The sequence below is a fragment of the Pseudophryne corroboree genome, chromosome 3, assembly GCF_028390025.1.
Source record: "Pseudophryne corroboree isolate aPseCor3 chromosome 3, aPseCor3.hap2, whole genome shotgun sequence".
Classification (NCBI taxonomy): domain Eukaryota; kingdom Metazoa; phylum Chordata; class Amphibia; order Anura; family Myobatrachidae; genus Pseudophryne; species Pseudophryne corroboree.
Window position 1 is genome coordinate 299,784,232 of NC_086446.1, and position 22,883 is coordinate 299,807,114.

Below are 22,883 nucleotides of genomic sequence, written 5' to 3' on the forward strand. Positions count from 1 at the left end.
TGGATTCCAGTGGGGACTAATTAATACTCTGTGAGGAGGTTTGTTAGAGTGTGCATGTCCTGTTTATACAACATAAGGGTGGGTAGGAGGGCCCAAGGCCAATTCCATCTTGCACCTCTTTTTCTTCTTTACATGATGAGCTGTTTGGGGCCTAGTTTTTAAAACTGCCATCCTGTCTGCCACTGCAGTGCCACTCCTAGATGGTCATTGGTCTTTTTTCTCACTTAACATTTTCTGCATGAATTGTCCACTTGTAGGTTAGAGACAGCTGTAGTAGGTTGGGGCAGTGGTTTGAAGGGTGATACGACCTATTTAGAAGGTGGCTGTCTTGGGAGTGCAAAACTAAACATGCTGCGTATCCACATCAATTTTGCAGTTAGCAAATAAAAACCATCATGAATGAGTCGTAGCCAAATCTGTAAACATTTTATTTCATCAAGTATTATACCTTCTTATTCCATCTAAATGTTGCTGTTGTTATTACTGAGTATAGGTTCGGTGATGTCCATAGTCTGTACAGTATAAGGGAGATGGGGAGGCAATTAGCAAAACTAGAGTTAAATTGTCCTTAAAAATGTTTTTCAAAAACAGTAGAATAATATTTTCTGAATTGTCTTAGAACTTTATAACAAAAAATTGAATTGAAGTAAACTGATTTGATACAAGCTATTTCTGCCTTAACAAAACGTTTTAAATATTTTACCTCAAAGATGACTTTATATAAAAAATGACCTTTCGGAATGACTTTTTACTTTAAGGACATTTTAACAACACAGCATTGATGACATTTTGACAAAATATCATAAAACTACTTTTTGAGATGACTGATATCTAACCTATTAGTCATTTTGATAACATGGGGCTTGATTCAAATGCAGATACAAAGCCGATCTTTGCAGAATTGAGCAATGTTTTTTGAACTGCGCACCTCGTAGCAATCGATTAGAAATGACAGGAGGCAAAGAGGATTTATTTACAAAGTTAATTAAAGGTTTTGAGCATTTGTGGGAGATAATGGGGGTGTCGTCTAGTCAAATGCAGGTCTGTCACAACCAGCGGCATTTTACACCGACCATATCATGCAGGGGGAACCGATTTACACATATAAACATACATTTTCTGATGACTGTAATATATGTCACATGAGTCTGCGGGCGGGCTTAGAAAAAGTGTGATGCCTTCCAGGTGCTGAACGCTGCCTGTAATGCTCACAGTGCTGCCGATCCCCAAGGGTACCAGCCAGAACATATATTACATACATCAGAATGTGTGTTTAGTGGTTCCGCCCTGCACTGTATAATCCAGGGGCTCAGCCGCCACGGGTCACGACCATTTTAGGGATGTGTATGAGTCTGAGACTGTGTCTTTGGATACAGCTGTAAAGGCTCCTAAGGCTCACTTGCGATGGACATTCTCTTATGGCGCGTCTTTATATGCAAGCAGCAGATCAGAGATGACATCAGTAGGCGTTTCTGTACAAATCATGGTGGCAGCTTCATTACCATATTTTCGCTATCTGCTGTGTCCAAATGCAACTGCATGCACCACTGAATCAGGCCCATGCTTCCAGTGCTAAACTACTTTAATATTTAATTATTAACTGAGAATGAATCAAGACTTTCAAGCATTAACCTTTTGTCAATGGCGGGAAAGCATTTTTTATTCTATGTGAACAGATCAACCCTCATCAGAAAATCTCCTAGAGTGAAACAATATTTACAGAACCAATCCTGACTACACTCCCTTATTAATACTTTTTCTGTAGGCATCACAGTTTAAACCACTATTAAACCCCATCCACCATATTAAACACTATTTACATTTCAGAAGATGCTAGGTACAGTATTACATTTGTCCACAATTATAGATACCACTGACTATTTGAGCTATTTCCACTGCACTATTTATTTCCTCAAAGTTCATAAGATTCCAAAACTATTTTAACTGCATTTAGCGCCAAACAATTTCAATACTATTGTTTGAGTAGAATAATATACTTCATATCACGGTACGTCCCTTTTATATTTTAATGATGGGAATCTGTTGCTGAATGCCTTCCCAGACCTTAGTCCACTGTGGATCTCGCAACTCCTAAAGGGCTACAGAATTACTGCAAGTCTAAAATAAATCAACCACAACTTGCAAAATGTATACATGGAAGATACAGTAGGTTACTTTGCTGCAAACTGTATGCCATTATTCTGGCCTCACGAAAGGGATAGCCTGGAAATGAGACAGCTTTTCACTGGGACCATCTCTCTGTAGAGCATAATTTGTAAATATATAAAAAAAACTATAAAACAATTCATGGAGTGTCCTTCAGGAGTGTAGTGCTCACACATTTAATTCCCAATATGAGGATGCAAATGAAAATGTACTTTATCTTCTTAAAACAAGCAGTGAACGATAGCTGTTTATTCATACTTGATCTGCCAATTCCAATGTTAAATCACCACAACTATTATGGCACTGTTGTTTTTTTTTATACCTCACAGAGCACAAGATGCCCATGTTGTATTGTTATTGCAAGCACTGCTTATGTTGTAATCTCGGTGGTGGGTTGGTTCATCATATGGTCTTCACAGATGTTTTGCAGAATGTTGAACTTTGACCCAAAACTCTGCAGACTTGAAAGGTGAATGCTACTGCCTGTGATACTAATGTTTTCCAGTGAAGACGCTTGAGAAGAGCCCCCTTCTTCTGCAAACACTTGAGGTTTGTATATTTCCAGCTCATTCAACTGGACTCTGATTCTCTGTGTAAGAAAACAGTAGATATAATCCAGGTAAAACCACATAGATACATCAAAAAATTTAAATAATGAATTTGACAAAATTTGTTCCATCAAGGACCAAATCTCCAGAAAGGCTCAGAGCCACCCAATGCACCCATTGATCATGTTTGAAAAGTCACATCTCTTCTCTTTAGCCAGCAGCAAGAGAAGAGTAAGGGCACCTTGACTAGCGAGGGAACATTACTGGTGTGCATTGTGTTGGCAAGATCAACAGTCACATTGATTTTACAGCTGGCTCAGTGCAATAAGAGGGTGAAGGGCATACATCCATTAACTGTTACACTCATGTACAGTATCTCTTTTCTAGTCTGAATGTCTGCGGTAGATAAGGGCAGGATCACCTAATCAATGGTTGGACATGACTCAGTTCCTCATCAGAGAATCAGTTGACGTACTGTAAGAACTTTTTTCATGAAAATTACAATTCAAGCAATTGTGACTATAGCAATGTTTTGGTTTTTTTTATTGTTCACTCTTTTTATAGTTTCTTTTCTATCTATAGTAATTTTTATATTTGTTGCATAATTATATTTTTCATCTCCCCATAGCATAGTATAATGTCCTGAAGATATCATACTTACAAAAAAACATTTTACTGTGTAAAGACAGTAATTTGTTATTGCAGAATCATTATTTTCTCTGTTTGCTGATTTGTGTATTTAGAGATTTGGAAGCAATCATTAGCTGCCCAAAATAGAAATGTTTCTTCTCCTGCAAGAAGTTTGCAGTTTTAACTCTCATATCTATAATGCGCTATTGAATAAAGGTTCACTTTTGTATTTTGTCATTAAAAATAACAGAACAATACAGTAAATTTCAATCTGTATATTTCCATAGGATATGTCGCCGCCTTATGTTTCTTTTGGGCTATCTGTGTCTACGGAAAACAAAAGATGGAAGTAAGACAAAGCATCATGGCATAGTAGAACAAGGTGTTAAACATGAAGAGCATAGAAACATAGAATTTGTCGGCAGATAAGAACCGCTTGGCCCATCTAGTCTGCCCCTTTTTTTAACATTATTTTTATCTCTAACCTTATTTGATCCTTATTTCTTTGTAAGGGTATCCTTATGTCTATCCTATGCATGTTTAAATTGCTCTACTGTCTTAGCCTCTACCACCTCTGATGGGAGGCTATTCCACTTGTCCACTACCCTTTCTGGGAAGTAATTTTTCCGCACATTTCCCCTGAACCTCCCCCCCTCCAGTCTCAGTGCATGTCCTCGTGTCCTATTACTTCTCTTCATTTGGAGAATGTTTCCCTCCTGGACTTTGTTAGAAACTTTCAAATATATCAAGGGTTTTATCATGTCCCCCCTTTCCCTTCTCTGCTCCAAACTATACATATTGAGATTTCTTAGTCTACCTGGGTATGTTTGGTGATGAAGGACATGCACCATTTTAGTTGCCCTTCTTTGTACAGTTTCTGAATGTATTAATATCCTTTTGAAGATCTGGCCTCCAGAATTGAACACAGTATTCTAGATGAGGCCATACCAATGACCTATACAGCGGCATTATACTTCTTTCTTTCTGCTGCTGGTTCTTCTCCCAATGCAGCCAAGCATCTGACTAGCCTTCCTCATTGCCTTGTTACATTGTTTACCTGCCTTTAAGTCATCTGATATAGTGACTCCTAGATCCCTTTCCTCCTCAGTAGTTTCCAGTATAGTGCCATTAATACTATATTTAGCCTTTGGATTTTTGAGACCCAAGTGCATGATTTTGCAATTTTTGGCATTAAACTGTAATTGCCACACTCTTGACCATTCCTCTAGTCTACCTAGATCCTCAATCATTTGTTTTACCCCACCTGGTGTGTATACCCTGTTGCACACTTTGGTGTCATCTGCAAAAAGGCATACTTTTCCTTTAATGCCATTTGCAAATGTCACCAATAAAGATATTAAAAAGCACTGGTCCAAGTACAGATCCCTGGGGTACTCCAGCATGGAAAGTGCAAGGGATCAGCCCAAGTCTCTGGCAGCAGACGGAACAGAGGTTTTTGTAGTGAGTGAATATATATTAGTCAGGTACAGTAGGAGTCAGGCAGAGATCAGCCATTTGGGACAGTTCCTCACTACTCTGTCCTCAAAGTACATTTGATGATTGCTGAAATGCAGTGGACATTCTTCTATTAAAATGGTTCTACTGATCTCCTTATTCCAATTTTTAAACTGAGACAATGTGCACATACACAAAAAAATACTTTGTTTTTGCATGAGTGATGGGACAGGTTTTTGCTAGGTACATTGATTTTGTTACTCCAGGATGACTCCATTCAAAATGTAATTTACTTTTGGGTTTAGTTTACTAACATACAATGGTGGCAAGAGGAGAGGGGGGGGACAAATTACAGTCATGTAGATGTTACAGTCAAATTACAGTTATGTAGATGTGAGCAGTACAGTGCCTTGCTAAAGTATTCACCCCCCTTGGCTTTTTACCTCATTTGTTACATTACAACCTGTAATTTCATTTTTTTTTGTAATCTGAATTTTATGTGATGGATCTGCACAAAATAGTCCAAATCAGTGAAGTGAAATGAGAAAAATGTATATAAAAAATATTTTTTATAAATAAAAAATAGAAAATTGGCATGTGCATATGTATTCACCCCCTTTGCTATGAATCCCTTCAAAAGTTCTGGTGCAACCAATTACCTTCAGAAGTCACATAATTAGTAAAATGAAGTTCACCTGTGTGCAACCTAAGTGTTACATGATCTGTCAGTATAAACACACCTTTTCTGAAAGGCCCCAGAGGCTGCAACAACACTAAGCAAGAGGCATCACACCATGAAGACCAAGAAGCTCTTCAAACAAGTTAGGGACAAAGTTGTTGAGAACTACAAGTCAGGGTTGGGTTATAAAATAATATCCAAATCTTTGATGATCCCCCGGAGCACCATCAAATCCATAATCTACAAATGGAAAACATGGTACCACAACAAACCTGCCAAGAGAGGGCCGGCCACCAAAACTCACAGACCGGGCAAGGAGGGCATTAATCAGAGAGGCATCACAGAGACCAAAGGTAACCCTGAAGGAGCTGCAGAGTTCCACAGCAGAGACTGGTGTATCTGCGCATGTGACCACAATGAGCCATACACTCCATAGAGCTGGGCTTTATGGAAGAGTGGCCAGAAAAAAGCCATTACTTAGTGTTAAAAATAAAAAGGCACATTTTGAGTTTGCCAAAAGGCATGTGGACAACTCCCCAAATGTATGAAGGAAGGTGCTCTGGTCAGATGAGACTAAAATTTAACTTTTCGGCAACCAAGCAAAACGCTATGTCTGGTGCAAACCCAACACATCCCATCCCCATCACCCCAAAAACACCATCAGCCCACAGTGAAACATGGTGGTGGCAGCATCATGCTGTGGGGATGTTTTTCAGCAGCAGGGACTGGGAAACTGTTTTGAGTCAAGGGAAAGATGGATGGTGCTAAATACAGGGATATTCTTGAGAAAACCCTGTTTCAGTCTGCCTGTGATTTGAGACTGGGACAGAGGTTCACCTTCCAGCAGGACCCGAAGCATACCGCTAAAGCAACACTCGAGTGGTTTAAGGAGAAACATTTAAATGTGTTGAAATGGCCTAGGCAAAGCCCAGAGCTCAATCCAATTGAAAATATGTGGTCAGAATTGAAGATTGCTGCTCACAAAAGGAAACCATCCAACAAGAAGGAGCTGGCGCAGTTTGCCTTGAGGAATGGGCAAAAATCCCAGTGGAAAGATGTGGCAAGCTCATAGAGATTTATCCAAAGCAACTTGCAGATGTAACTGCCGCAAAAGGTGGCTCTACAAAGTACTGACTTTAGGGGTTGAATAGTTATGCACGCTGACGTTTTCTGTTATTTTGTTCTATTTGTTGTTTGCTTCACAATTTAAAAAAAAAATCTTCAAACTTGTAGGCATGTTCTGTGAATGAAATGATGCAAACCTTCAAACAATCCATTTTAATTTCAGGTTGTGAGGCAACAAAACATGAAAAATGCAAAGGGGGTGAATACTTTAGCAAGGCACTGTATGTATATTATACAGGAAGTGTTTCTGCAGCCATTACTCAGCATGCCTGCAGAGAATGAATTCCCACTTCTGCAGTTCTCCAGAGTCTGTGGTGATTTCTCCAGGCCACTTTACAGGTCACCTGGAGGCCCACTTAGATCTGGTACTACCAAATCCTGTTTCAAACAGGCAATAGTGGAGGGTTAGTAAGAAAGATGGTAATAATCAAATTGTTTTGCAATATAGCCCTGTCTTTTTGTTACTCCCATTGATTTATTTGTGTGCATAAGATGCACATTTTGAGCAAAAATTACACTCAGTGTGGCCAAGTCGTTTGGAACCTGGTACAACGAGAAGGTCTATTTGGTGCAACTGAAGCCACAGTTTAAAATTACACATCTGGATGCCAATTCTATATATTAATGTTTTTATTGCAACACTGTGATCTAGGAAAATTCTACCTGTAATAAAGTTGTCTCCAGAGTCCTTGAATGTTTTCTAAGCATCGAATGGTTACCAGATGCCAAAGTGCGACGATGTCCCAAAGTTGCCTGTAGAAAGAGGAATAATGTTATCCATAAGTGTGTAAAATAATAAGATTTTACTCACCGGTAAATCTATTTCTCGTAGTCCGTAGTGGATGCTGGGAACTCCGTAAGGACCATGGGGAATAGCGGCTCCGCAGGAGACTGGGCACAACTAAAGAAAGCTTTAGGACTACCTGGTGTGCACTGGGTCCTCCCACTATGACCCTCCTCCAGACCTTAGTTAGGATACTGTGCCCGGAAGAGCTGACACAATAAGGAAGGATTTTGAATCCCGGGTAGGACTCATACCAGCCACACCAATCACACCGTATAACTCGTGATACTATACCCAGTTAACAGTATGAATATATAACTGAGCCTCTCAACAGATGGCTCAACAATAACCCTTTAGATAGGCAATAACTATATACAAGTATTGCAGACAATCCGCACTTGGGATGGGCGCCCAGCATCCACTACGGACTACGAGAAATAGATTTACCGGTGAGTAAAATCTTATTTTCTCTGACGTCCTAGTGGATGCTGGGAACTCCGTAAGGACCATGGGGATTATACCAAAGCTCCCAAACGGGCGGGAGAATGCGGATGACTCTGCAGCACCGAATGAGAGAACTCAAGGTCCTCCTCAGCCATGGTATCAATTTTGTAGAATTTTGCAAACGTGTTTGACCCTGACCAAGTAGCAGCTCGGCAAAGTTGTAAAGCCGAGACCCCTCGGGCAGCCGCCCAAGAAGAGCCCCCTTCCTTGTGGAATGGGCTTTTACAGATTTAGGATGCGGCAGTTCAGCCGCAGAATGTGCAAGCTGAATTGTGCTACAAAACCAGCAAGCAATAGTCTGCTTAGAAGCAGGAGCACCCAGCTTGTTAGGTGCATACAGGATAAATAGCGAGTCAGTTTTCCTGACTCCACCCATCCTGGAAACATAAATTTTCAAGGCCCTGACTACGTCAAGTAACTTGGAATCCTCCAAGTCCCTAGTAGCCGCAGGCACCACAATAGGTTGGTTCAAGTGAAAAGCTGATACCACCTTAGGGAGAGACTGGGGACGAGTCCTCAATTCTGCCCTATCCATATGGAAAATCAGATAAGGGCTTTTACATGACAAAGCCGCCAATTTTGACACACGCCTGGCCGAAGCCAAGGCCAAAAGCATGACCACTTTCCTTGTGAGATATTTGAGATCCGCGGTTTTAAGTGGCTCGAACCAATGTGACTTTAGGAAACTCAACACCACGTTGAGATCCCAAGGTGCCACTGGAGACACAAAAAGAGGCTGAGTATGCAGCACTCCCTTAACAAAAGTCTGAACTTCAGGCAGTGAAGCCAGTTCTTTTTGGAAGAAAATGTACAGAGCCGATATCTGGACCTTAATGGAAGCCAATTTTAGGCCCATAGTCACTCCTGACTGTAGGAAGTGCAGAAATCGACCCAGTTGAAATTCTTCTGTTGGGGCCTTCCTGGCCTCACACCAAGCAACATATTTTTGCCATATGCGGTGATAATGTTTTGCGGTCACATCTTTCCTAGCCTTAATCAGCGTAGGAATGACTTCCTCCGGAATGCCTTTTTCCTTTAGGATCCGGTGTTCAACCGCCATGCTGTCAAACGCAGCCGCGGTAAGTCTTGGAACAGACAGGGCCCCTGCTGCAGCAGGTCCTGTCTGAGCAGCAGAGGCCATGGGTCCTCTGAGATCATTTCTTGAAGTTCTGGGTACCAAGCTCTTCTTGGCCAATCCGGAACCACGAGTATAGTTCTTACTCCTCTCCTTCTTATTATTCTCAGTACCTTGGGTATGAGAGGCAGAGGAGGGAACATATACACCGACTGATACACCCACGGTGTTTCCAGAGCGTCCACAGCTATCGCCTGAAGGTCCCTTGACCTGGCGCAATATCTTTGTAACTTTTAGTTGAGGCGGGACGCCATCATGTCCACCTGTGGCCTTTCCCAATGGTGTACAATCATTTGGAAGACTTCTGGATGAAGTCCCCACTCTCCCGGGTGGAGGTCGTGTCTTCTGAGAAAATCTGCTTCCCAGTTGTCCACTCCGGGAATGAACACTGCTGACAGTGCTAACACATGATTTTCCGTCCATCGGAGAATCCTTGTGGCTTCTGCCATCGCCATCCTGCTTCTTGTGCCGCCCTGTTGGTTTACATGGGCGACCGCCGTGATGTTGTCTGACTGAATCAGTACCGGCTGGTTTCGAAGCAGGGGTCTTGCTTGACTTAGGGCATTGTAAATGGCCCTCAGTTCCAGAATGTTTATGTGTAGGGAAATCTCCTGATTTGACCATAGTCCCTGGAAGTTTTTTCCCTGTGTGACTGTCCCCCAGGCTCGAAGGCTGGCATCCGTGGTCACCAGAACCCAGTCCTGTATGCCGAATCTGCGGCCCTCTCGAAGATGAGCACCCTGCAGTCACCACGGCAGAGATACCCTGGTCCTTGGAGACAGGGTTATCAGCCGATGCATCTGAAGATGCGATCCGGACCACTTGTCCAACAGGTCCCACTGAAAAGCTCTTGCATGGAACCTGCCGAATGGCATTGCTTCGTAGGAAGCTACCATTTTTCCCAGGACTCGCGTGCAGTGATGCACCGACACCTGTTTTGGTTTCAGGAGGCCTCTGACTAGAGATGACAGCTCCTCGGCTTTCTCCTCCGAGAGAAACACTGTCTTCTGGTCTGTGTCCAGAACCATCCCCAGGAACAGTAGACGTGTCGTAGGAACCAGCTGTGCTGTTGTAGCACTTCCCGAGATAGTGCTACCCTGACCAATAACTGCTCCTTGGACCTCGCCTTTATCAGGAGATCGTCCAAGTACGGGATAATTAAATACTCCCTTTTTTCGAAGGAGTATCATCATTTCGGCCATTACCTTGGTAAATACTCTCGGTGCCGTGGACAGACCGAACGGCAACGTCTGGAATTGGTAATGACAAACCTGTACCACAAAACTGAGGTACTCCTGGTGAGGATGGTAAATGGGGACATGCAGGTAAGCATCCTTGATGCCCAGAGATACCATGTAATCTCCCTCGTCCAGGCTTGCAATAACCGCCCTGAGCGATTTCATTTTTAACTTGAACCTTCGTATATAAGTGTTCAAGGATTTCAATGTTAGAATGGGTTACACCGAACCGTCTGGTTTCTGTACCACAACATTGTGGAATAGTAACCCCGGCCTTGTTGAAGGAGGGGTACCTTGATTTTCACCTGCTGGAAGTTCAGTTTGCTGATTTGAGGTAACGGCGAGAGGGAGTCGCCTCGAACTCCAGCTTGTATCCCTGTGATACTACATGCAGAACCCAGGGATCCACCTGTGAGCGAGCCCACTGGACGCTGAAGTTCTCGAGACGCGCCCCCACCGCACCTGGCTACACCTGTGGAGCCCCCGCGTCATGCGGTGGACTCAGAGGAAGCGGGGGAAGAATTTTGATCCTGGGAACTGGCTGACTGGTGCAGCTTTTTCCCTCTTCCCATGTCTCTGTGCAGAAAGGAAGCGCCTTTGACCCGCTTGCTTTTCTGAAGCCGAAAGGACTGTACCTGATAATACAGTGCTTTCTTAGGCTGTGAGGAAACCTGAGGTAAAAAAAATTCTTCCCAGCTGTTGCTGTGGATACGAGGTCCCAGAGACCATCCCCAAACAATTCCTCACCCCTATAAGGCAGAATCTCTGTGTGCCTTTTAAAGTCAGCATCACCTGTCCAGTGCCGGGTCTCTAATACCCTCCTGGCAGAATGGACATTGCATTAATTCTGGATGCCAGCCGGCAAAATATCCCTCTGTGCATCCCTCATATATAAGACAACGTCTTTAATATGCTCTTATGTTAGCAAAATAGCATCCCTGTCTGACAGGGTCACAGACCACGCTGCAGCAGCACTATCCATGCTGAGGCAATTGCAGGCTTCAGTCTAGTACCTGAGTGTGTAAATACAGACTTCAGGATAGCCTCCTGCTTTTTATCAACAGGTACCTTCAAAGTGGCCGTATCCTAAGACGGCAGTGCCACCTTTTTTGACAAACGTGTGAGCGCCTTATCCACCCTAGGGGATATCTCCCAGCGTAACCTATCCTCTGGCGGGAAAGGGTACGCCATCCGTAACTTTTTAGAAATTACCAGTTTCTTATCGGGGGAACCCACGCTTTTTCACACACTTCATTCACTCATCTGATGGGGGAACAAAACACTGCCTGCTTTTTCTCCCCAAACACAAAACCCTTTTTTAGTGGTACTTGGGTTAATGTCAGAAATGTGTAACACATTTTTTATTGCCGGGATCATGCAACGGATGTTCCTAGTGGATTGTGTATATGTCAGACTCCGTGTCGACATCTGTGTCTGCCATCTGAGGGAGCTGGCGTATTTGAGCCCCTGATGGCCTTTGAGACGCCTGGGCAGGCGCGGGCTGAGAAGCCGGCTGTCCCACAGCTGTTACGTCATCCAGCCTTTTATGTAAGGAGTTGACACTGTCGGTTAATACCTTCCACCTATCCATCCACTCTGGTGTCGGCCCCACAGGGGGCGACATCACATTTATCGGCATCTGCTCCGCCTCCACATAAGCCTCCTCATCAAACATATCGACACAGCCGTACCGACACACCGCACACACACAGGGAATGCTCTGACTGAGGACAGGACCCCACAAAGCCCTTTGGGGAGACAGACAGAGAGAGAGTATGCCAGCACACACCAGAGCGCTATATAATGTAGGGATTAACACTATAACTGAGTGAATTTTCCCCAATAGCTGCTTGTATAAACAATATTGCGCCTAAATTTAGTGCCCCCCTCTCTTTTTAACCCTTTGAGCCTGAAAACTACAGGGGAGAGCCTGGGGAGCTGTCTTCCAGCTGCACTGTGAAGAGAAAATGGCGCCAGTGTGCTGAGGGAGATAGCTCTGCCCCTTTTTCGCTGAATTTTCTCCCGCTTTTTTATGGATTCTGGCAGGGGTATTTATCACATATATAGCCCCTGGGGCTATATATTGTGATGATTTTGCCAGGCAAGGTGTTTATATTGCTGCTCAGGGCGCCCCCCCCCAGCGCCCTGCACCCATCAGTGACCGGAGTGTGAGGTGTGCATGAGGAGCAATGGCGCACAGCTGCAGTGCTGTGCGCTACCTTGGTGAAGACTGAAGTCTTCTGCCGCCGATTTTCCGGAACACTTCTTGCTTCTGGCTCTGTAAGGGGGCCGGCGGCGCGGCTCCGGGACCGAACATCAATGGCCGGTTCCATGCGGTCGATCCCTCTGGAGCTAATGGTGTCCAGTAGCCTAAGAAGCCCAAGCTACCACCAGTTAGGTAGGTTCGCTTCTTCTCCCCTTAGTCCCTCGCTGCAGTGAGTCTGTTGCCAGCAGATCTCACTGTAAAATAAAAAACCTAAAATATACTTTATCTCTAGGAGCTCAGGAGAGCCCCTAGTGTGCATCCAGCTCAGCCGGGCACAAGATTCTAACTGAGGTCTGGAGGAGGGTCATAGTGGGAGGAGCCAGTGCACACCAGGTAGTCCTAAAGCTTTCTTTAGTTGTGCCCAGTCTCCTGCGGAGCCGCTATTCCCCATGGTCCTTACGGAGTTCCCAGCATCCACTAGGACGTCAGAGAAAATACAAGGCCTAAATAAAGGGTTTACTGAAACCCTAATCTGAACAGTTCACTAATTTTGCAGTGCTCAAGAATTCCACTGCTTGGCTGCATCTGTCCCAAATGACAAGTATCTTTCTTTATGTACGGTGGCACCATGTTCATCCCTATATTCTATATTGAGAGTATTGAGTTTACATTTCAGTGTTTATTTTTGATGTTTGTTATTCTTGTTGGGTTTTTTATTTAAAAAAACAACTATATTTTTCAATACTATTGAAATATACTGTATATACACTAAAAAAAATCCTCAAAGAACTATGGGGGTCATTCCGAGTTGATTGCAGCAGGAACTTTGTTAGCAGTTGGGCAAAACCAGGGCCGGCTCCAGGCCTAATAGCACGCTGTGCGAGAAAATTTCAAAGCGCCCCATCCCATACTCTAGGCGCGCGCGCTCCTGGAAAAGTAGGCGTGGTCTCCTGGAAAAGTGGGCGGGGCCTCGCAACTTCATATTATCACACTATAAATAAATAAATATATTTTCACACCCCCTCTACGCACACAATTAGCAGCATTACACATAACAGCTACAGCAGTGTTCCTTACACACAATGTCTCCAGTATAGTGACAGATACACATAATGTCTACAGTAGTGCAGTGCCAGATAGACATGACATGCCCCGCAGCAGTGCCAGCTACACATGACATGCCCCCCAGCAGTGCCAGATAGACATGACATGCCCCGCTGCAGTGCCAGCTACACATGATATGCCCCCCAGCAGTGCCAGCTACACATGATAGTGTTCACTCTAGGATTGTTTTAGGGCAGGGGTGCTGATCACGGGGAGGGCACATTTTGCATTCGGGAGGGCACATATTTAAGTTAGAAGGGCAAAATTATGTACATACTGTAATGCTTGTTGCTCCGTTCAAAATTATGGACCTTGCGCGCCGAAGGCGCGCACCCAAAATTTAGGGCCGTTGCTTCGTGGGAAAGGGGCGCGGCCACATAATAGTGGCAATTCGCATTACACCACACAGTAGTGCAGTTAATACACACTGCACCAGGTAGAACCTCCTAGACACTTTGCGCCAGGCAGAGCACGTTAGACACTTTGCGCCAGGCAGAGCACGTTAGACACTTTGCGCCAGGCAGAGCACTGATACTCATTGCCTAGCCACAGACGCCTAGCGGGAACACTACATGATATGCTCCCCAGCCGTGCCAGCTACACATGACATGCCCCCCAGCAGTGCCAGATACAGAAATGCCCCCACAGTGCCATAAATGCCCCCACGGTGCCAGATACATAAATGCCCCCACAGTGCCAGATATGTCCCCACAGTGCCAGATATGCCCCCACAGAGCCAGATATGCCCCCAGTGAGCCAGAAATGCCCCCAGAGTGCCAGAAATGCCCCCACAGTGCCAGAAATGCCCCCCACAGTGCCAGAAATCCCCCCACGGTGCCAGAAATGCCCCCACGGTGCCAGAAATGCCCCCACGGTACCAGATAAATGCCCCCACAGTGCCAGATAAATGCCCCCACAGTGCCAGATAAATGCTCCCAAAATGCCAGATATGCCCCCAGTGTGCCAGATATGCCCCACAGTGCCAGATATGCCCCCACAATGCCAGATACATAAATGCCCCCACAGTGCCAGATATGCCCCCACAGAGCCAGATATGCCACCAGTGAGCCAGAAATGCCCCCACAGTGCCAGACAGAAATGCCCCCCACAGTGCCAGAAATGCCCCCACAGCCCCACAGAGCCAGATATGCCCCCACAGAGCCAGATATGCCCCCAGTGTGCCAGAAATGCCCCCACATTGCCAGAAATGCCCCCACAGAGCCAGAAATGCCCCCACAGAGCCATAAATGCCCCCACAGAGGCATTTGCCCCCACAGAGCCAGAAATGCCCCCCACTGTGCCAGAAATGCCCCCACGGTGCCAGAAATGCCCCCCACGGTGCCAGAAATGCCCCCACAGAGCCAAAAATGCCCCCAGTGAGCCAGAAATGCCCCCACAGTGCCAGAAATGCCCCCACAGTGCCAGAAATGCCCCACACAGTGCCAGAAATGCCCCCACAGCCCCACAGAGCCAGATATGCCCCCAGTGTGCCAGAAATGCCCCCCCCCCACAGTGCCAGAAATGCCCCCACATTGCCAGAAATGCCCCCAGAGCCAGAAATGCCCCCCACAGTGCCAGAAATGCCCCCACGGTGCCAGAAATGCCCCCACGGTGCCAGAAATGCCCCCACAGTGCCAGATATGCCCCCAGTGAGCCAGATATGCCCCCAGTGAGCCAGAAATGCCCCCAGAGTGCCAGAAATGCCTCCCACCGTGCCAGAAATGCCTCCCACCGTGCCAGAAATGCCCCCACGGTGCCAGAAATGCCCCCACAGAGCCAGAAATGCCCCCACAGAGCCAGAAATGCCCCCCACAGTGCCAGAAATGCCCCACGGTGCCAGATATGCCCCCAGTGAGCCAGAAATGCCCCCACGGTGCCAGAAATGCCCCCACGGTGCCAGAAATGCCCCCCACAGTGCCAGAAATGCCCCCCACCACAGTACCAGATAAATGCCCCCACAGTGCCAGATAAATGCCCCCACAGTGCCAGATAAATGCCCCCAGTGCCAGATAAATGCCCCCAGTGTGCCAGATATGCCCCCACAGTGCCAGATATGCCCCCACAATGCCAGATACATAAATGCCCCCACAGTGCCAGATATGCCCCCACAGAGCCAGATATGCCCCCAGTGAGCCAGAAATGCCCCCACAGTGCCAGAAATGCCCCCCACAGTGCCAGAAATGCCCCCCACATTGCCAGATAAATGCCCCCACAGTGCGATCCATAAATGTGCCCCCCCCCCCCCAAAATACCTGCGGCGCTGAGAGGGGGAGGAATACTGCTGTCCGAGTGCGGGAGTGCTGGCGGGCGGGTGGCCGGGTGAGTGAGGGTCCGGGTGGCCACTTGTGTGCGCTATGCGCGGTGCCGGCGTCTGACGTTAGACACCGGCGCCGCGCAGCGCGCACACACGGACGGGTTGGGCCAATGCTGCACACACAGGGCCGGCTCCAGCTTCGAATATGGCGGCGCCCATTAAGGGTGGCGCCCTGCGCGGCCGCTCTATTCGAACATGCCTAGAGCCGGCCCTGGGCAAAACCATGGGGGTAATTCCAAGTTAATCGCAGCAGGAAATTTTTTAGCAGTTGGGCAAAACCATGTGCACTGCAGGGGGGGCAGATATAACATGTGCAGAGAGAGTTAGATTTGGGTGGGTTATTTTGTTTCTGTGCAGGGTAAATACTGGCTGCTTTATTTTTACACTGCAATTTAGATTGCAGATTGAACACACCACACCCAAATCTAACTCTCTCTGCACATGTTAAATCTGCCTCCCCTGCAGTGCACATGGTTTTGCCCAACTGCTAACAAAGGGGGTAATTCCAAGTTGATCGCAGCATTTTTTTAGCAGTTGGGCAAAACCAGGGCCCTCATTCCGAGTTGGTCGCTCGCAAGCTGCTTTTAGCAGATTTACTCACGCTAAGCCGCCGCCTACTGGGAGTGAATCTTAGCATCCTAAAATTGCGAACGACGTATTCGCAATATTGCGATTACATCTCTCTTAGCAGTTTCTGAGTAGCTCCAGACTTACTCGGCATCTGCGATCAGTTCAGTGCTTGTCGTTCCTGGTTTGACGTCACAAACACACCCAGCGTTCGCCCAGACACTCCTCCGTTTCTCCAGCCACTCCCGCGTTTTTCCCAGAAACGGTAGCGTTTTTTCCCACACGCCCATAAAACGGCCAGTTTCCGCCCAGTAACACCCACTTCCTGTCAATCACACTACGATCACCAGAACGATGAAAAAGCCGTGAGTAAAATTCTTAACTGCATAGCAAATTTACTTGGCGCAGTCGCACTGCGAACATTGCGCATGCGCACTAAGCGGAAAATCGCTGCGATGTGAAAAAAATTACCGAGCGAACAACTCGGAATGACCACCCATGTGCACTGCAGGGGGGGGCAGATATGACATGTGCAGAGAGAGATAGATTTGGGTGGGTTATATTGTTTCTGTGCAGGGTAAATCCTGACTGCTTTATTTTTACACTGCAATTTAGATTGCAGATTGAACACACCACACCCAAATCGAACTCTCTCTGCACATGTTATATCTGCCTCCCCTTCAGTGCACATGGTTTTGCCCAACTGCTAAAAGATTTCCTGCTGCGATCAACTTGGAATTACCCCCAAAGTTCCTGCTGCGATCAACTCGGAATTACCCCCATTGTGTAATTTGATGCTAAACCTTTTTTTCCCTCACTAATAATTAAGGGAGACATTAGAGGGCGACACAGGATTCAGGGGGAGGCTATTGGGTGCCAGGGAACATGATTCTTAGTTGGGCGCAGTTGCGGCCTTTCATATGTCTTTTGCTGCAGTTGTGTCTGCGACTTTCAGCTAATGACACTACAATGCCCTTCCCTGGTGTACATCTATGTATACGAATATGAAAGAACCCAGACGCCCACTTTTTGCGTCTGCAGTCACTGCAATCACGCTTTGTGCATCGTTAAATGCCACCATCAGCAGCACCATTGAAACATTCACTAGCTCTAAGCTAGGTGCAGATCATCCGTCTTAGTATGGCCTCCACTGTGAGCAACTCACCATCTCTATAGCCAACCCCCTGTAACAGCCTAGGAACACCCAACATACGGTAATTCTAATACACTTCTTGGTGCATGCACCTGAATCCATACTGCAACTATGTGGGAACACCATCTGGACACATGCATGGTGTAACTGGACACATGTGCAGATGAAAAACAATACATGCCAAAAAAATAAAACACACTGCTCCCCACAAATAGTAGTATGGATCCAGAGGCAGGATGGGAGTAGTAGTAGTAGTGTGCAGATCAGGGGTCAGGATGGGATTAATAATGGAAAGCAGAAAGGATGGGAGTAGTAGTACAGATTAGGGGGCAGGATGGGAGTGGCAGCTGTAAGCAGGGGCAGGATGGGACTAGTTGTGTGGGCAGGGTGGGAGCATAGGCGTGCGCAGCACATTTTATTAGGGGGTGCACCGTCGGAGGGGTGTGTCTAGCACCGCCTTTTGGGCGTGTCTAGCACCATCTATTGACGGTCAACGCAATATAAAATATCCACCCTTGTACCAATCCTAATAAAGCAGATACATTGTCAGATGTTGTGGTGTGCACCAAACAAACACCCCTGATGGCACTCACTGCAATTACACTGCTCTTCCTCAACCTGGTCTGGCTCCCCCTCTCTTTCCCCTGCAAGCTGCAGACTAGTACTGCTGCTGCTGGAAAAACGAGTGATGTGTCAATGTTGTTGCCGACCGCCTGCCAGTATTGAATTTGTCTTCCTAAGAGGAACGCTGGCTGCATGCTGATCCTCATCAGTGGCTGGTGTTGGCATAGCATAGAAGGAGAGAGGTGGGCATGTGGCGGGTGGGCGTGCTAGCAGCATGATGTAATCACATCACATCACGCTGTTTTTGTACATGGAGGTGGAGCCGGGAGTTTGAAAGCCGTGGCAGTGGCACCCTTGATTAACCCAAGCATCCGGTCAGTAATGCAGTCCTGACAGGGTGCAGCGCAGAGGGGACAGTAATCAGCCTGTTCGGTGATCGCTGCATCAGGCATGTGAGATCGGGATGCCAAATATTAGGGGGATGCCTGTGCGCACCAGGCACCCCCCCTGCGCACACCTATGGGTGGGAATAGGGGTGGGAATAATAAGCAGACAGAATGGGAGTAGAACAAGAACCACCTAGACTCTGGGGTCACCTTCTCTCTGCAGCTCCTGTTTTCCATCCGCTGTCCCTCTCTCAGCAATGACAGCAGCCTTGCACAGCATGCACAGCCAGACTAGTGTGACGGGAAAGCTCCTGTCAACCATGTCCCAATCCTGTGGCTCCTACTCCATCCCACAGAGATAGGGGGGCTGAAGGTAGGCGGAGGGGGCTGGGAATGTGTAGGGATCAATGTGCATGTGTAGGGATCAGTGTCTATGTGTGCGGATCAGTGTGTATGTGTAGGGGTCAGTGAGAATGTGTATGGAGGGGTCAGTGAGAATGTGTAGGGATCAGGGTCTATGTATGGGGATCAGTGTGTATGTGTAGGGGTCAATGAGAATGTGTAGGGATCAGTGTCTATACGTGGGAATCAGTGTGTATGTGTAGGGGTCAGTGGGAATGTGTAGGGGTCAGTGAGAATGTGTGGGGATTAGTGAGTATGTGTAGGGGTCAGTGAGAATATCCACCCTTGTACCAATCCTAATAAAGCAGATACATTGTCAGATGTTGTGGTGTGCACCAAACAAACACCCCTGATGGCACTCACTGCAATTACACTGCTCTTCCTCAACCTGGTCTGGCTCCCCCTCTCTTTCCCCTGCAAGCTGCAGACTAGTACTGCTGCTGCTGGAAAAACGAGTGATGTGTCAATGTTGTTGCCGACCGCCTGCCAGTATTGAATTTGTCTTCCTAAGAGGAACGCTGGCTGCATGCTGATCCTCATCAGTGGCTGGTGTTGGCATAGCATAGAAGGAGAGAGGTGGGCATGTGGCGGGTGGGCGTGCTAGCAGCATGATGTAATCACATCACATCACGCTGTTTTTGTACATGGAGGTGGAGCCGGGAGTTTGAAAGCCGTGGCAGTGGCACCCTTGATTAACCCAAGCATCCGGTCAGTAATGCAGTCCTGACAGGGTGCAGCGCAGAGGGGACAGTAATCAGCCTGTTCGGTGATCGCTGCATCAGGCATGTGAGATCGGGATGCCAAATATTAGGGGGATGCCTGTGCGCACCAGGCACCCCCCCTGCGCACACCTATGGGTGGGAATAGGGGTGGGAATAATAAGCAGACAGAATGGGAGTAGAACAAGAACCACCTCGACTCTGGGGTCACCTTCTCTCTGCAGCTCCTGTTTTCCATCCGCTGTCCCTCTCTCAGCAATGACAGCAGCCTTGCACAGCATGCACAGCCAGACTAGTGTGACGGGAAAGCTCCTGTCAACCATGTCCCAATCCTGTGGCTCCTACTCCATCCCACAGAGATAGGGGGGCTGAAGGTAGGCGGAGGGGGCTGGGAATGTGTAGGGATCAATGTGCATGTGTAGGGATCAGTGTCTATGTGTGCGGATCAGTGTGTATGTGTAGGGGTCAGTGAGAATGTGTATGGAGGGGTCAGTGAGAATGTGTAGGGATCAGGGTCTATGTATGGGGATCAGTGTGTATGTGTAGGGGTCAATGAGAATGTGTAGGGATCAGTGTCTATACGTGGGAATCAGTGTGTATGTGTAGGGGTCAGTGGGAATGTGTAGGGGTCAGTGAGAATGTGTGGGGATTAGTGAGTATGTGTAGGGGTCAGTGAGAATGTGTAGGGGTCAGTATGAATGTGTAGGAGTCAGTGTGTATGTGTGTGAGATACAGTGTGCATATGAAGAGATCAGTGAACTTGTGTAGAAATCAGTATGTACAGTATGTATAACGATCAGTGAGAATGTGTAGGGGTCAGTGAGAATGTGTAGGGATCAGTGTGTATGTGTAGGGGTCAGTGAGAATGTGTAGGGAGGCAGGGCCGGTTCAAGGGCGCAGAGCGCCCCGGGCAGGAAAGGGGCGTGGCCTAATACAGGGGGCGTGGTGAGCCACGCCCCCTGTACATTGAAAGCGCCGCTTGAATGCTGAGCGGTGCGCGATGACGTCATCGCGCACCGCACAGCAAAAGGTCCTCTCCACGAAGAGAAACTAGACGCTATGCGTCTAGTTCCCTTCGTGGAGAGGACCTTTGCTGTGCGGTGCGCGATGACGTCATCGCGCACCGCTCAGCAGTTACTCTCCACGAAGGGAAACTAGACGCATAGCGTCTAGTTCCCTTCACAGGAGGCGCCGAGGACGGGGACGGCAGCGGGCAGCGGAGGCGGACGGGGGACACAGCGGGCAGCAGTGGCGGATCTTGCCACGGTGCGGCGCCCTCCGGATGGCGCCAGCGCCCTCCGGAAGGCGGCGCCCCGGGCAAAAGTCCTGCTTGCCCGTGGCAAGAACCGCCACTGTAGGGAGGGGTCAGTGAGAATGTGTAGGGAGGGGTCAGTGAGAATGTGTAGGGATCAGGGTCTATGTATGGGGATCATGTGTATGTGTAGGGGTCAATGAGAATGTGTAGGGATCAGTGACTATACGTGGGAATCAGTGTGTATGTGTAGGGGTCAGTGAGAATGTGTGGGGACCAGTGTGTACGTGTAGGGGTCAGTGAGAATGTGTAGGGGTCAGTATAAATGTGTAGGGGTCAGTGTGTATGAGGAACAGTGTGCATATGAAGAGATCAGTGAACTTGTGTAGAAATCAGTATGTACAGTATGTATAACGATCAGTGAGAATGTGTAGGGGTCAGTGAGAATGTGTAGGGATCAGTGTGTATGTGTAGGGGTCAGTGAGAATGTGTAGGGGTCAGTGAGAATGTGTGGGGATCAGTGTGTATGTGTGTGAGGAACAGTGTGCATATGAGGAGATCAATGAGCATGTGTAGAGATCAGTACAGTATGTATATCGATCAGTAAGAATGTGTAGGGGTCAGTGAGAATGTGTAGGAATTAGTGATGTGCACCGGAAATTTTTCGGGTTTTGATTTTGGATTCGGTTCCACGGCCGTGTTTTGGATTCGGACGCGTTTTGGCAAAACCTCCCTGAAAATTTTTTGTCGGATTCGGGTGTGTTTTGGATTCGGGTGTTTTTTTACAAAAAAACCCTCAAAAACAGCTTAAATCATAGAATTTTGGGGTCATTTTGATCCCATAGTATTATTAACCTCAATAACCATAATTTCCACTCATTTTCAGTCTATTCTGAACACCTCACAATATTATTTTTAGTCCTAAAATTTGCACAGAGGTCGCTGGATGACTAAGCTAAGCGACCCAAGTGGCCGACACAAACACCTGGCCCATCTAGAAGTGGCACTGCAGTGTCAGACAGGATGGCAGATTAAAAAAATAGTCCCCAAACAGCCCATGATGCAAAGAAAAAAAGAGGTGCACCAAGGTCGCTGGATGGCTAAGCTAAGCGACCCAAGTGGCCGACACAAACACCTGGCCCATCTAGGAGTGGCACTGCAGTGTCAGACAGGATGGCAGATTAAAAAAATAGTCCCCAAACAGCACATGATGCAAAGAAAAAAAGAGGCGCAATGAGGTAGCTGTGTGACTAAGCTAAGCGACTCAAGTGGCCGACACAAACACCTAGCCCATCTAGGAGTGGCACTGCAGTGTCAGACAGGATGGCACTTCAAAAAAATAGTCCCCAAATAGCACATGATGCAAAGAAAAAAAGAGGTGCAATGAGGTAGCTGTGTGACTAATCTAAGCGACCCAAGTGGCCGACACAAACACCTGGCCCATCTTGGAGTGGCACTGCAGTGTCAGGCAGGATGGCACTTCAAAAAAACAGTCCCCAAACAGCACATGATGCAAAGAAAAAAAGAGGCGCAATGAGGTAGCTATGTGACTAAGCTAAGTGACCCAAGTGGCCGACACAAACACCTGGCCCATCTAGGAGTGCCACTGCAGTATCAGACAGGATGGCACTTCCAAAAATAGTCCCCAAACAGCACATGATGCAAAGAAAAATGAAAGAAAAAAGAGGTGCAGGCATCGCAACCGACACAATTGGACTCTCCTTGGGGATTTGTGATTTAGAAGAACGCACAGTTCTTTGCTGTGCTTTTGCCATCTTAACTCTTTTAAGTTTTCTAGCAGGAGGATGAGTGCTTCCATCCTCATGTGAAGCTGAACCACTAGCCTTGAACATAGGCCAGGCCCTCAGCCGTTCCTTGCCACTCCGTATCGTAAATGGCACATTGGCAAGTTTACGCTTCTCCTCAGACGATTTTGATTTAGATTTTTGGGT

General features: G+C 47.1%; 1 protein-coding gene across 1 annotated transcript in view; it reads right to left on the reverse strand.

Moving 5' to 3' along the window:
* Nucleotides 1-404: 404 nt before the first annotated feature.
* The window catches only part of LOC135057250 (cadherin-like protein 26), a 173,698-nt gene continuing 151,219 nt past the window's right edge, over nt 405-22,883 (reverse strand). The window contains exons 19-20 of the mRNA XM_063963142.1: nt 7,267-7,356; nt 405-2,755 (exon numbers count right to left, since the gene is read on the reverse strand). Coding sequence (XP_063819212.1) covers nt 2,537-2,755; nt 7,267-7,356 — 309 coding nt within the window. The 3' untranslated portion in view covers nt 405-2,536. The remainder of the gene's footprint in view (nt 2,756-7,266; nt 7,357-22,883) is intronic.